Genomic DNA, 12,597 nt, shown 5'->3' with positions numbered 1-12,597 from the left:
GACTGCTAACCAGGAGTGTTGCATATGCATGTGAAGACAGGTCAGCCCTGACCCGGCTATGTTTGCACAATCCTTCCCCCTTCGGTTTGCTCCCCACGCCACGCTGGATTTATGCAGCAAAACATGGGGTTGTTTGGGGCAGAGTCTGCTGGTGGAGCAGGGAAATGGGATTTTTTTTTTTTCTCTCCCTACCTTCGTTTGTCCTGGTGATCAGCCTGAAGTTCTGTGCTTCTTGCTTGAATTCCTGTTTGCTGATTTTCTTGGTCTGTATCAGATGAAATATTCCTGCAGAAGGAAACACAGGGCATCAGACTCTGTGATGCTCAGTGTAAGGCTCGGGTTTGGATGCACAGCTCTCTGTCCCCTCCTGAGATGCAGAAGGAACACTGCCTGCATGGGATGCCCCGGGGTCCTGGTTTGGTGCAGAACCTGCTGCTGGAGCCTGGTGGGAGTTTGGGAGTGAATCCAGGGCTGGCCAAAACCCGGGAGAGATCTCATTTGAAAAAAGTAACTGCTCGTTAAATCAGAACGTGGCAGGGACAACACCATGAAGCAAGTGAAAGAAATAGGATTTTGTTGCTCCAAAAAGCATCTTGCACTGGAGGAGCTCTGATCTCCCCTAAAACCATAAGAGAAATAAGGGTGAGACCAACAGGATCCTGGGATCTCTGTTCTCTCTGCTCACTCTGGACCACCTATCTTCCCCGACCGCAAAGGACCCTCCGTCCTCAGATGCTTTCCTTTCCTGGAAGGTGTCAGGAAAGTTTTCCATCTCTTTGCCCCCTGAAATTCCTCCAGGACAGAAAAAAAACCAAACAAAAAACCAAATCGCCTCAGCAGAGATTGATATTTCTGCCTGTGCCAGCATTGTCCCATTAGCAGAGGTGCCTGTCTCAGATGTTTGACCCAAGAAGCCCAGAAGTTGCATTTAGCAACGGAAGCGATCTTTCAGTGGGATTAGGGGTTATGATACCCACATTCGCATGTGAAGCATGACAAACCGGGCAGGTATGCCTGGCATATCCTTCCCCACCTCTCACCCAGGCTCCCTGCGTGTCCAGCTTCTCACTGCCAGCAGATGTGAGAAGCAACGTGGTCCGCCTTATTTGGTTAAGAGACTTTCCCCGATTCCCAGCAGCAATTACACACAAAAAGCGTATGTAACGAAAGGGAACTGGGTAGCAATCTATATAAACAAGATGTTACGGACTGTGGAAAATTAATACAGGAAGTCAAAGACATCCGGAGAAATATGTGGATATTTGGGCTATTAATAAGTCCTTTAAGTGGGTCAGGAAAAGGAGTCCTACCAGTAACAAAAGGAGATACTGGATGGAGATCATAAAACTGTTAATGACGCAAGGAAGGCACAAGTGTTCAATAAATCCTCCTGGTCTATACTTAGAAAGGAGCAGGAGGCTGTGCTTATAGTCCCCGTGGCTGATGAAGCGCTTTCCAGTACATTAGTAACCAAGAGGATATTTTAAACAAGAGCTACAAGAGATAAACATCTTTTAATCAACCGACCTAGATAATGTTCACCCAAGAGCCCTTGGAGAGCTGGCTGAGACCTTTGGCCCCTCGCACGGTCGTTTCTGACAGATGCCAGGAGCTGGGGAGCAGCGGAGGAATGCAGACGATGCTCCAGCACGCACAGGGAGAGCATGAGGTGGAGCAGATAAGAATAGCCCACTGCGCCTGCCATCCGCCCAAGAGGCATTATGGGATGGAGCTGGTAAAGGGTGATGCCATTTCCCGGCGAGCAGATCCTGTCCAACAAACAGGATCGTCCTTTGCGAAGTTTAGGATGAGATGGAGGGAGATGGTGGGGCTGTTGGCCACCTTTCCTGGTGCTTTAAAGGGGGCTTATGAGAAAGACGAGGACAGACTTTTTAGTAGGGCCTGTAGTGATGGGACAAGCAGTAAGTTTTAAACTAAAAGAGAGAAGATTCAGGGTAGATACAAAGAAGAAATTTTTAATGATGAGGGTGGTGATGTGAGGCACAGGTTTCCCAGAGAGGTGGTAGATGCCTGGAAACATTCAAGGCCAGGTTGGATGGGTCTTTGGGCAACCTGGGCTAGTGCAAGATGGCCCTGCCCATGGCAGGGGGGTTGGACTAGATGATCGTTAAGGTCCCTTCCAACCCAAACCGTTCCATGATTCTATGCTTCAGGCACTGCCTCAAGACCAAAAAAGAAGCAGAGTTCAGTAAAGAACAAGTAATGAATTAAGGACCAGCCCCACCTCTAAGGGAGCAATTAATCTTCCCTAATTTTGGAGAGACAAGGGAGAAGCAGGCTCTTCCACAGTGACGTTCTACTCATCCTAAAACGGGTGGATGGGACGCATCGTAACTTCTCTCTGCTGACTGTGTGGGGAACCAACATGACTCTTTAAACATGGTACTCAATACTGCGCTGGGGAACAAAGAGAGTGAGAATCTAATTCAAGAAACAGGTCTCAGGATTTGCTAAATCACTTGCAAAACAAAGCTTCGGCGGGTGGGTGGAGATGGGAGCATGGGTGCACACGGGTGTATGAGACCCATCCCAGCAGGATACAACCTTTGACCAGAACCTCGCTCCCCATTTTGGGCTCTTCACTTCAAGAAAGACATAGAGAGAGCCCAGAGCAGAGCTATGGGAAGGACCAAAAGAAATTTCGAACATCAAGGAAAGACTGAAAAAAATCAACTGCTTAACCTGTGGAAGAGAGGGCAGTGGCAGGAGCCGATGGCATCTTCAGATGCATCAACAGAAAGGAGTTTGCTCTTCACACCCATGGAGGAGAGTGTGAGAAGGCAGGAGCTTGAGCTGTAGGGAGGCTGTACACTGGGCAAAGTCTTTCCTTAGGAGGTTTGTGGCTCTGGAAAATATTACAAGGGCCACGGAGTCTCCATGACAGATCTTCAAGCACATGCCAGAATAGTGTAGGGACAGCTGGTCCGGACCCCACAAGTCCCCTCCAGGCAGGGTATGAGGGTACAGCAGCATGATGAAACACTAGGGATCACCAAAGATCCCAAAGCTCCAGGTTTTCAAGAAAGAAAGGAGTATTTTGGTCAAGGTCTAATCGCCAGCCTGGCAGGGTAAACGTGGGAAAGAGGTCCAAGGGGCAACTGCATCTCCAAGTACAGCCCAGGCCGCCAGCGAGGCAGGCTGAAGGGCAGGAGTCAATGACAAAGCCCCCAAACCGTGCTGCTCTCTGATCCTGCCTGTTCCCTTTTTGTCCTCGCTCCCAGCAATAATTCCTGCTCCAAACCATCAGAAAGTCACATTTCAAAACTCTTGAGTTGTTCTGACCCCTAAAAAATGTGGGAAAGCCCCCACTGCCACTCATCAGGGGGCTGGTCGTGTACCACCAGCAAGTTGGGTAAAGCTCCTCCTGCCAATTCCTGCCTCATGGAGGAAACTGTCCCAGCACAGAAATAGATGAGGCCACGTAGGTATTGCAAGCCCATACAAAGGCAGATGGACGGGCTCCAGGCGCAACTTGCAGCCTCTTTTCTCCACACTCACTGCTCTGTTGGTAGAGTGATGGACCATGGAGAGGTGGAATCCATATGTGACTGAGCTCATGCTCTTTCCCAATAGTAACACTTTGCTCTGCCAAGCAAAAGAGCTGTGTTGGCCTCGGGGACAAGGGCCTCCCCTGTCCTTGGCTGGCAGGGCTCGGGAGCTCCGTGCAGACGTGAAGCTTTTGGCCTCAGAAGGTGGTGAGAAGGTTTGGGTGGCGACCTCTGCCAAGGAGCGAGGAGAGGAAACGGTGGGGCCCAGACAGTGCAGGCTCAGAGCTGTCCTCCAGCTACAAGATGCCATTGTGAAGGAGGCTTTGCCGAGGTAGGGGGGTGGACAGGGAGAGGGGCACCATGGAGGACGGAGGATGGCAGGGGGAGGATGGAAACATGGTGGCAGCCAGGGCTCTGTCTCTGGGCTTAATTTCTCCGGCTATTATCCATGTGTGCCTACCCTTGGCAGCTGGGAAGAGCCAGTCCCAGGAGGGCTGAGGTCTCCTTGGGGAGTGAGGTGAGACACGAACATACCCAGGAGACCAGAATATCTGGCTACACATGTCCAGAAGACACCCAGCTGCAGGGTCTGAGGGTCGTTGTATCCATAGGAGGTTGCAACCAACCTCAAGAGCTCAAGGTACAAGTTTTTGCAAAGGGTAGAGTACATCCAACGGAAACTCAGGGTTGGAGAACTGCAATGTTTTCCCAGACCCAAGAGAAACACAACACTAATATCTACTGGACCAAGTGGCCCTAGTAGAGAGAAGGTCCTCTGGTCTGTAAGAGTGTTGCACAGATAAAGGTGCAGGGACAGAGATTGGTGTCATTTGATGGTGTATTTGCTGTGCTTTGACCTCTGGAAGACACATCAACCAGAGCATCCAAATCCACCCATCCAAAAAGCGAGATGGGGGCAATTCATCCCCACCCTGCATGCACCTTTGCAGCAGCTCTGCAAGCTTTGCTCCCAGTGATGGGTGGACCAGGGGGAAAAAAAAAAAAAAAAAAAAAGCAGAAAGTAAAAATATGGAATGACCAGAACAACTTTTTGTTTAGTTTTCCATGGCCGTTTGGCAGGTTTGGAGGAACAGTCCCATGGCCCTTGCCTTGTTTGCCCACGTGCTGTGGCTCCGGATGGTGTTGCAGCTCGTGGAGGTGTACACTGAGGCCAAAAGTGGTTTCCAGCCCCTGGTCTGCATGCAACTGCAGCAAAAGAGTGTGAAACGGGGGAGTCAGAAAAGCCAACCTGCTGTCAACAGGTTTTGACTCACCATGCAAGGTCTGGAGCACCACTAGAAAAGCCTGAAAAATTGAACAAAGCTTGGAAAGCACCGTGTTTCCACGCTCACCTCCTCCGTTGCTGGCTGGTTGCGTTACAGTACTCACCTTTAATCAGCTTCCAGTTGTAGATTTCCACCTCTTCCGCAGGCTCTTTCTCAATCGCGATTGTCCTGAGGATCTCCTTGGACGTCTCCGAGCTCGGCGGCACAAACATGTACACAAGGACGCGGTTGGGGTTCTTGCCACACCGGGTGGTGATTATTTCATCGGTGGGTTTGACTCTGGTTTCTGGGCAAAAACAAGGACAGAGTTCACTAAATAGGGGCAGGAAGGAGTTTGCAGGGGGCCATCTCAGGACCCGGGCCAAGGGAAACGCATCGCGTTGGGCGGCACAGCCGCGTCTCTGAATGGGACCTGGCTCCCAGGGTCTGCTCCCCAGCGCCGAGATCAGCAGCAAAGGGAGATGCTGATAAAGGATCTGTGGACCTGCTCATCCCCGTATTTCCCATTCCCTTTGATTTCGGCAGCCTCTGTGACAGCAGGGATGGCAAAGGGAGATTTTTCTCCACCTGGATCCCCCATACCCGCTGCAGGGACCTTGGTGCCATCATCACTGCAAAGCCCAGGCTGGATTCTCCGCTTCCCGTCGCTCCCGCTGCCATCCAGGAGGAGCAACGTCAGCAGAGCGAAGGGATGAGCCCGCAGCACGGGAGCCAGCGCTGTGGCTGGGCTGCCTGGGCAGCGTGCCCGGCTCAGCCCCAACGGTGGGCTCAGCCCCAACGCGAGCCCCCTCCTCACATGGGGTGCAAATCAGGGAGACCCACACCAGAGGCACCAGCGGGACTCTGTGTGACTTTTTCAAGGAGAGCTGCTAATTTTTTAAATTTTTTTTTTTTAATGTATCTGGAGTAATTAAGAATCCCCCATGGTTTTGGAAGGAGATTTATTGCCTTTGGTTGTGGTCCTTGGAACGCAGAGGAGCCCAGCTCTGCTGAATTTAGCCTTGTTCTCCCAGTCATTTTGGATGCTGAAGCTTTTTACACTACTCGAAAGAAAGTTTGGCTATAAATAGACGCGCGGGGTTTATTTTAGTAGGACAGTTATTTTAGGCCTGATTCTGCTCTCCCCTGTGCTTTCTGGGGTGGTCCTGAGCTACTTTCCTCAGAGAGGGGATGGAAATCCCCATTTAAAGGGATGCAAAGCAGGGCTTTTTCAGCAATGGGAGGACAAGTGTTCAGCTCTGCAGGCTCAGCATGATGCAAAGGGGGACAATCACAGCCCACAACCCTCACCCCTGCCACCTCGGGGGTCCAGGTGCAGAAAAATCTCTGTCCCAGACCATTAAAATTCACCTACTCCAGGGCTGCATTGACTGAGGAAGCCCCAACTTCATGACAGGGAAGGAACCACACATCCTTGCAAGTACAACAGATATTTAACAACCTTGGAGCTTCACGCTGGAGCCACTCGATGGCCAACAGCGTTGGGGAGGAGGAGCAGGGACCCAGGAGTCCCAGACACCAGCTCAGCCCCCAGCAGCCATGATGGTCTCCCCATCCGACCAACGCATTGCAGCAATTGCCCTTCGACTGGGATCCCTTTTGCAAATAGAAATCACTCAGCTTTTCTCTTCAGGCTACTGGGTATGAAGGAGGAAGAGGAGGACAGTCATGGAAACTGCCTGGAAAAAGAAGATGGGCAAAACCTCTGTGCAGCGAAGCAAAGGACGAGCCTGTAACTTGGCTGAGCAATGTGTATATGTGTGTGTGATTGCTATCTGTGAGTACTGGAAAGCAAGAAGAAAATAATTTTGGCTGGGTCAGAGTGTTTAACTGGAAATAAATGAAGACTGAACAGCAGACAAGAGATCCCAGCAGAGAAAGTTGTAGACTTTAAACCAGAAGGACCCGCTATAATGGGAATGCAAGACTGGAAGGGCTCTGCTCAGTCATCACATCCCTTTCCCACCAGGCACCACGTCATAAATCCTGCTCATAAACATATCAGAATCCTTATTAAAACAAGCTGAGCTTCTGCCCTTCACTCCCCCAGGGAGGCCATCCCAGAACCTCCCTGCTCAGAGGCTGGAAAACCTTGAAAATCCCAGCTAAAATGATTTTGCAGCCTGTTTGCCCCCATTCTTAAACCTGAAGAGGCACCTCAGAGGAGATCACCCAGAAACTGCTGCATCTGCAGCCAGGCTCAGAGACCCTCAGGTATCTTTAATCTCTCTAGGGAAGCAGTGGGTGGTCCATCATCTGAACATCTACTGCTGAATGGCAGTACAGAGGGGTGTAGCCTAGAAAATATTCTCCAGTGGGAACAGGAGAAGATCTCATGCCCTGCCACATCTTTGCCAGGTCTGTGGTTTAAGGTAAACAGCTTTCCAAAGACCAAGAAACAGCTGAGAGACCCAAAACCCATTAAACATGAAGAAAAAACAAAACAAAACAAAACAAAACAAAAAAGAGGTTCTCTCCACCATGTCACAGTCCCAGCACCAACCCAGTTCTACCTGGGTGCTTAGCCCTCCCCCTTCCAGGGATGGGGGTCCTCAACTCAAATTCAAATAAACCACGAGTGCCACAGATAATCCCACACCTGGAAAGTGTCCTCTTAATTTCAAACCAACATTTCAGCTGCCACAATTTAACCCTGTGACTTCTTGTCCCAGCTGGAGGTCTGGAGAACAGACCGTGCCCTCTCTCCCCAGAAAGCATCTTCTATCTGCCTGGAGACTCCTAGCATGTTCCTTCTTGGGCATCTTTCTCCAGATTACACCCACCCAACTGATACAACCTTTTGGGATCGGTGCAGCTTCCTCACCTTGGGTCAGTCCTGCTGCTCTCCAAGCCAGGCCAACCCTTACACCAGTGCTCGCCCTGCCGAACTCACCCAGTGTGAATCCAGGCTACCAGCGCTGGGAAACCCTACACATTTGTCTTTACACATCACTAAACGGAGGAACTGGAAGGCAGCTGCAGGAGCAGGTGGGATCCCACCTACCTGGACATATTTTACAGCATTTCCCATCTACTTTCTCTGGATAGTCACATGGATACTCCTTGGGGCACGTGATCTTCTGGCAGTCCTGGACACCGTCCCTACAAGTGCAGAGGATGCAGGGCAGGAGGCCGTACAGCCGGAAGACGGGGTGCCACACTTCCCCGTGGGAGTAGGTCTTCCCATTGTAAACACAAGCTGGAAGAGAGCGAGAAAAGAGTTGCTGGTGGAAATAAAACATCCTCCTCTCTGCACACTCAAGGCTTGGTGGAGCTCAAGACATTTCACCACCTGGGAGCACGGTCCTCCGGCAGCACATCCAGCATCCGCGGACCCAGGGATATTGCAGTCACCCCACCTAGGAGATGCCATGGGGCAGGGGGACCAGGGTTCAGGAGATGGAGGCTGCTGGGGTCAACCACCCTGGTGGGGTGGTAAGTGTGGGCAGGACCTGACCTGCCTCCAAGCCTCTGCAAGCCCAGGGTCTCTGCGAGGCTGTCGCAGGCATGAAGCACAGTGAAGAGTGCCACCTGCTGACTCCTCCATGAAAATTTTTGGAGGTCCCAAAATTTCCTCCAGAGCTTCATCTCCAAGAGTTGGAAAGAGCCCTTCTGGAGACACGGTGGTAGAAGAACCCTCAAGAGCAGAAGGGACCTGTCTTTTCCCCTTTTGCTCCATGGGGTTGCCTCCTCATCTGACTTTCCTTCTGTCTCCTCCAGGAGGAAGAGCACAGCACTGGGACAGACCTGGCGCATGGCGAGTAGGTGCAAGGAGGAACATCCTGTCCCCCCATGACACTGTCCTGGAAGGACCACATGGAGTCTTCCAGCTGAGAACCTCCCTTCCCAGGTCCCAGATCTCCAAAACACCCCAGAGAACAATCTTCTTCCAGCCTTTTTTGGAAAGTGGTAGATTCACGCAGCCAAGGGGTCACCAGGGCTGAGGAGGCTGGCTGTGGGGGAGTGGGAGGTGGGACTTGGTGGTGGAAATCTGCTGATGAAATAGATTCCCTAGAGAATTCAAAGTCCTGGATAATTCAAAGTTCTGGAGAAGTCACCTTAGGCCATGTAGAGGCTGCCTGGCCCCTCCATCCCTTACCTTTCTTGTGCTTCTCTTTCAAGACAATCTTCACAGTGGTGCCACCTCCTCCCTTGGGTTTGAAGCTCCTGGGAATGAACTCCAGGGAGGAGGTGAGAACAGTGGATGCCGTGGCTCCAGGTGGCTTCTTGCCCATCGCTTCCCCCAAGCACTGGTCTTGCGAGTGCCTCTGTGAGCAGTCAGAGAAAAGAAGGGGGCTCAGACCCAGGCCGTCGTGTTGTTCTCACTCCAAAGCATGCTGGAAGAAGCCATGCAGTGTCTCACACACACCTTCCAGCAGGAGTGGACAGTACAGAGACCCCAGGGATGAGCAATGACCCAGGAGCCATCTCAGGGCCTGCAGCTGGCCAAGGGGTGCTGAGCAGTTTGTGTCATTGCCCATGGGTCACCCTCATCGGGGCAGCACCTTTCTCATCCCACACTCAACCCAATGCCCTCAGGTGAGGTCCTGCAGCACTAACTCAGGCAGGGAAATTCTAGATGCCTCTTGAGAAACTGAGGACCGGCATCCGTGCAAGCCAATCAGGCTCAGAGAGGTGAGGACGGGCCGTATCCTGCCCTCTCACCTGGCTGGCACCAGGAGGGTTGGTGTGGGGCTGCCAGCCAGCAGGACTGAAATCCTGGGAACATCCCGGGCTTCCAAGAGCAAACTGCTGGGACAAGACATGCAGCACAAAGGATCCCCTTGTGTCTATTTTGGAGGTTTTATAGGTGGTGGAGGTGTGATGCTGGCGTTTCACCCAGCAGTATGGAAAAGGGCAGGGCCAGGAGCTGTAAGTGACCTAATCCCACAGACCTGGCATGGGCCGCCCAGCTCTGAAATGTCACCGTGAATCAACCCTCAGCAGCCAAGGAGTCACTTTTTCCTTGCTGGGGCTGCTGATACAAACAGCCTGGGGAAAGCACGCTGGTGGCCAGCTCCAGCACTGGCTGCTCTGTGGAAGTTACAGCTGGGAGGCAGGACACCTCTGAGCCCAGGGTTGGGGGGAGACACCATCTCCTGAAGCAAAAGCCCCCAGAGAGATTTGGGCCATCTGATTCTATAGGTAAGGGTCACATCTGGCTGTCGGTCACCACTGAGTCTGCTCTGTCCGTGTTCCTCGGCAGTTTTAACCTACTGGCCAGCCTCAGCCAGGTTGGCCAACAAGAAGGAGAAGTGCCCAAGATTTCCAGTTCCCACAGGTCTTTTCCTTTTCCAAAGACATCAGAGATGCTTCAGAGGAAGGGAACAAGAGCCTTTCCCTGGTGGTCTGAGGTCTCAGCCTATGCTGATAGGCCTCACCTAGAGTCAGTTCCAAGACAAAATTCATCTGCAAACCAGGTGTCTGTCGTTCTGCTACCCAAGGAACTGACTGCCCTCCTAGAACTGCTGTGGGTCAGTTCTTTGTAGAATATTATGGCCAAGGGCAAATGGCTTCGTTTGAGCTGTTTAATGGGGCTGTGCTAGAAGCAATAATCTGAGTTTTAAAATGCAAACGTCACGTACAACACCTCTGTTTAACTGCAGGGGTTCCTCTTCTGTGGACTTCTCATATGAGCCATCTGCAAGGAAAAAACATTGTCCTGTGAAATGCTGGAGGGCTGGATGAAGATTTGCTCTCTCTTTGACTGAAAGCAGCTCTCTTCAAGGTGCTGGCCCACCTGCAAGGTCTGGAGAGAGAGGAGCTTTGAATAGCCAATTCACATTACCCGAAGCAAATGGGAGCCATACCCCAAAAACCTTTGTATCCCCACTGACCATTAACAAGAGCTCAGCTCCAGGAAAGACATGGCCTGGTAGATTCTGAAGTTAGGTGGCATGAAAACATCCCAGAGGCAGAGTATGAGGTGATGGGGATGTTTAAAAAGAAATCCAAAGATTTAGTCACTGTGTCAATGACATGCCCCAGCTGCACCAAAGAAAACTAGGAGAGAGGAACACAAATTGCAGAAGGGGAGAGTTTGGAGGAGGCACCTGGAGGAGTTCATTCTGTGTCCATGGCCAGGAGATCACCATGGCCCCTCAGCTTCCTAAATATTTCTCGTATTAAAGGGCCATTTAATGCTGTGACTTCACTGTCAGCAAGGTGTGAAACTGCCCATTAACTCTTGAGTCTGTCTCATCTGGAGACACGGAGCTTGACTCTTTCCTCACCCTCCAAGGTGTCAGTCAGGGGAAACAGCAGCAAATTCAGAGATGTGGGAGTGAAACTCGGTGATGCTGTGCTCAGGTAGAAGGTGGGGATTTCCCTGACTGTCCTGGAAACTTCCCTGGAGCAACAGGCAAGGACTGTCTTTATGTGGTCCATACAACCATCTCCCTCCTGGTGGGTGAGGGGTCTGGAGAATTTTGCCTTCCGTGCAGGCCACATCTCTGGCATGACACACCAGTGGCAGCGCAAAGAGTGGCCCGAGCCACCGTATGGGCTGCAGGGAGACAGGAGACAAAGCCCTCATCTTTTGTTTCCTGGTGCAACCAAGACATAGCAAGTGGCCTGATTTACAGCACAGGTTTCCGGAATCCTGCTGAAGTGGCTTGAAAAGGCTCCTGCCAGCTGGTGACAACCAGTTGGGGGTCTCTGAGCCCTCACAGAATCCCAGAATCATGGAGGTTGGAAAAGCCCCTGCAGCTCCTCCAGCCCAACCATGACCCTCCCCCTGACCGTTCCCAACTCCCCCAGATCCCTCAGCGCTGGCTCAGCCCGACTCTTCAACCCCTCCAGGGATCCCGGGGACTCCCCCCTGCCCTGGGCAGCCCATTCCAACGCCCAACAGCCCCTTCTGCACAGAAATCCTTCCTCAGAGCCAGCCTGACCCTGCCCTGGGCAGCTTGAGGCCATTCCCTCGGGGCCTGGCGCTGGGGCCTTGGCTCCAGAGACTCATCCCCCCTCTCTGCCCCCTCCTGGCAGGGAGTTGCAGAGGGCCAGGAGGTCTCCCCTCAGCCTCCTCTTCTCCAGACTGAACCCCCCCAGTTCCCCCAGCCGCTCCCCAGCAGACCTGTGCTCCAGACCCTGCCCCAGCTCCGTTGCCCTTCTCTGGCCACGCTCGAGTCATTCAATGGCCTTTTTGGGGTGAGGGGCCCAAAACTGAACCCAGGAATCGAGGGGCGGCCTCCCCAGTGCTGAGCCCAGGGCTCAGATCCCTTCCCTGGCCCTGCTGGCCACGCCAATGCTGACACAAGCCAGGATGCCGTTGCCCTCCTTGGCCCCCTGGGCACACAGCCACACAGGAGCAGCTCCTGGGCCCCTCATTACCTTTGCAGACCTGGCAGCAGGAATCTGGCACGGTTAGGGGAGAGGAGCACAACAGCTCCGGGCAGGTCACCAAGCCACAGTAAATCTGGCCTTCCTAGAGGGCAGGAGGAAAAAAAAATCATTGTCAGCATCATAAAGATCCGAACAGGGCTGTATGTGCCCCATGTCGGGGGGCCAGCACTTCAAATCGCAGGCGTAAATCAAAAGCCCCCCAACAGTCCAGCCTCAAATATCACCAGGCATCTAGCAACAGAGGAAAGCTGAAAATCTGTCACTGTCGCACTCTCCATCTTGCGGGGTGTAGCACAGAGGGTGGTGTCCTCTCCTGGCACGCCTGGTCCACTGATTGCCATTCCACATGCTAATGGGTGGAGCTGTCTTCCCCAAAAAGGGGGAGGCAGCATCTTCCTCTCAGACATCGTTAGTGCTACCAGGTCTGAGATAACCACCACACACCTCTCAACGTTGCA

General features: G+C 52.4%; 1 protein-coding gene across 1 annotated transcript in view; it reads right to left on the bottom strand.

Annotated features, from left to right (window-relative positions):
- The window catches only part of CHRDL2 (chordin like 2), a 28,196-nt gene that overhangs the window by 2,454 nt on the left and 13,145 nt on the right, over positions 1-12,597 (bottom strand). Inside the window, exons 5-10 of the mRNA XM_074919084.1 lie at positions 12,128-12,221; positions 10,381-10,436; positions 8,895-9,063; positions 7,800-7,994; positions 4,899-5,081; positions 193-285 (exon numbers count right to left, since the gene is read on the bottom strand). Of these exons, the coding sequence (XP_074775185.1) occupies positions 193-285; positions 4,899-5,081; positions 7,800-7,994; positions 8,895-9,063; positions 10,381-10,436; positions 12,128-12,221 (790 nt within the window). The remainder of the gene's footprint in view (positions 1-192; positions 286-4,898; positions 5,082-7,799; positions 7,995-8,894; positions 9,064-10,380; positions 10,437-12,127; positions 12,222-12,597) is intronic.

This window comes from Athene noctua, chromosome 1, assembly GCF_965140245.1.
Source record: "Athene noctua chromosome 1, bAthNoc1.hap1.1, whole genome shotgun sequence".
Classification (NCBI taxonomy): Eukaryota; Metazoa; Chordata; class Aves; order Strigiformes; family Strigidae; genus Athene; species Athene noctua.
Note: the sequence above shows the minus strand (reverse complement) of the source record. Positions and strands in the feature narration are given on the sequence as shown.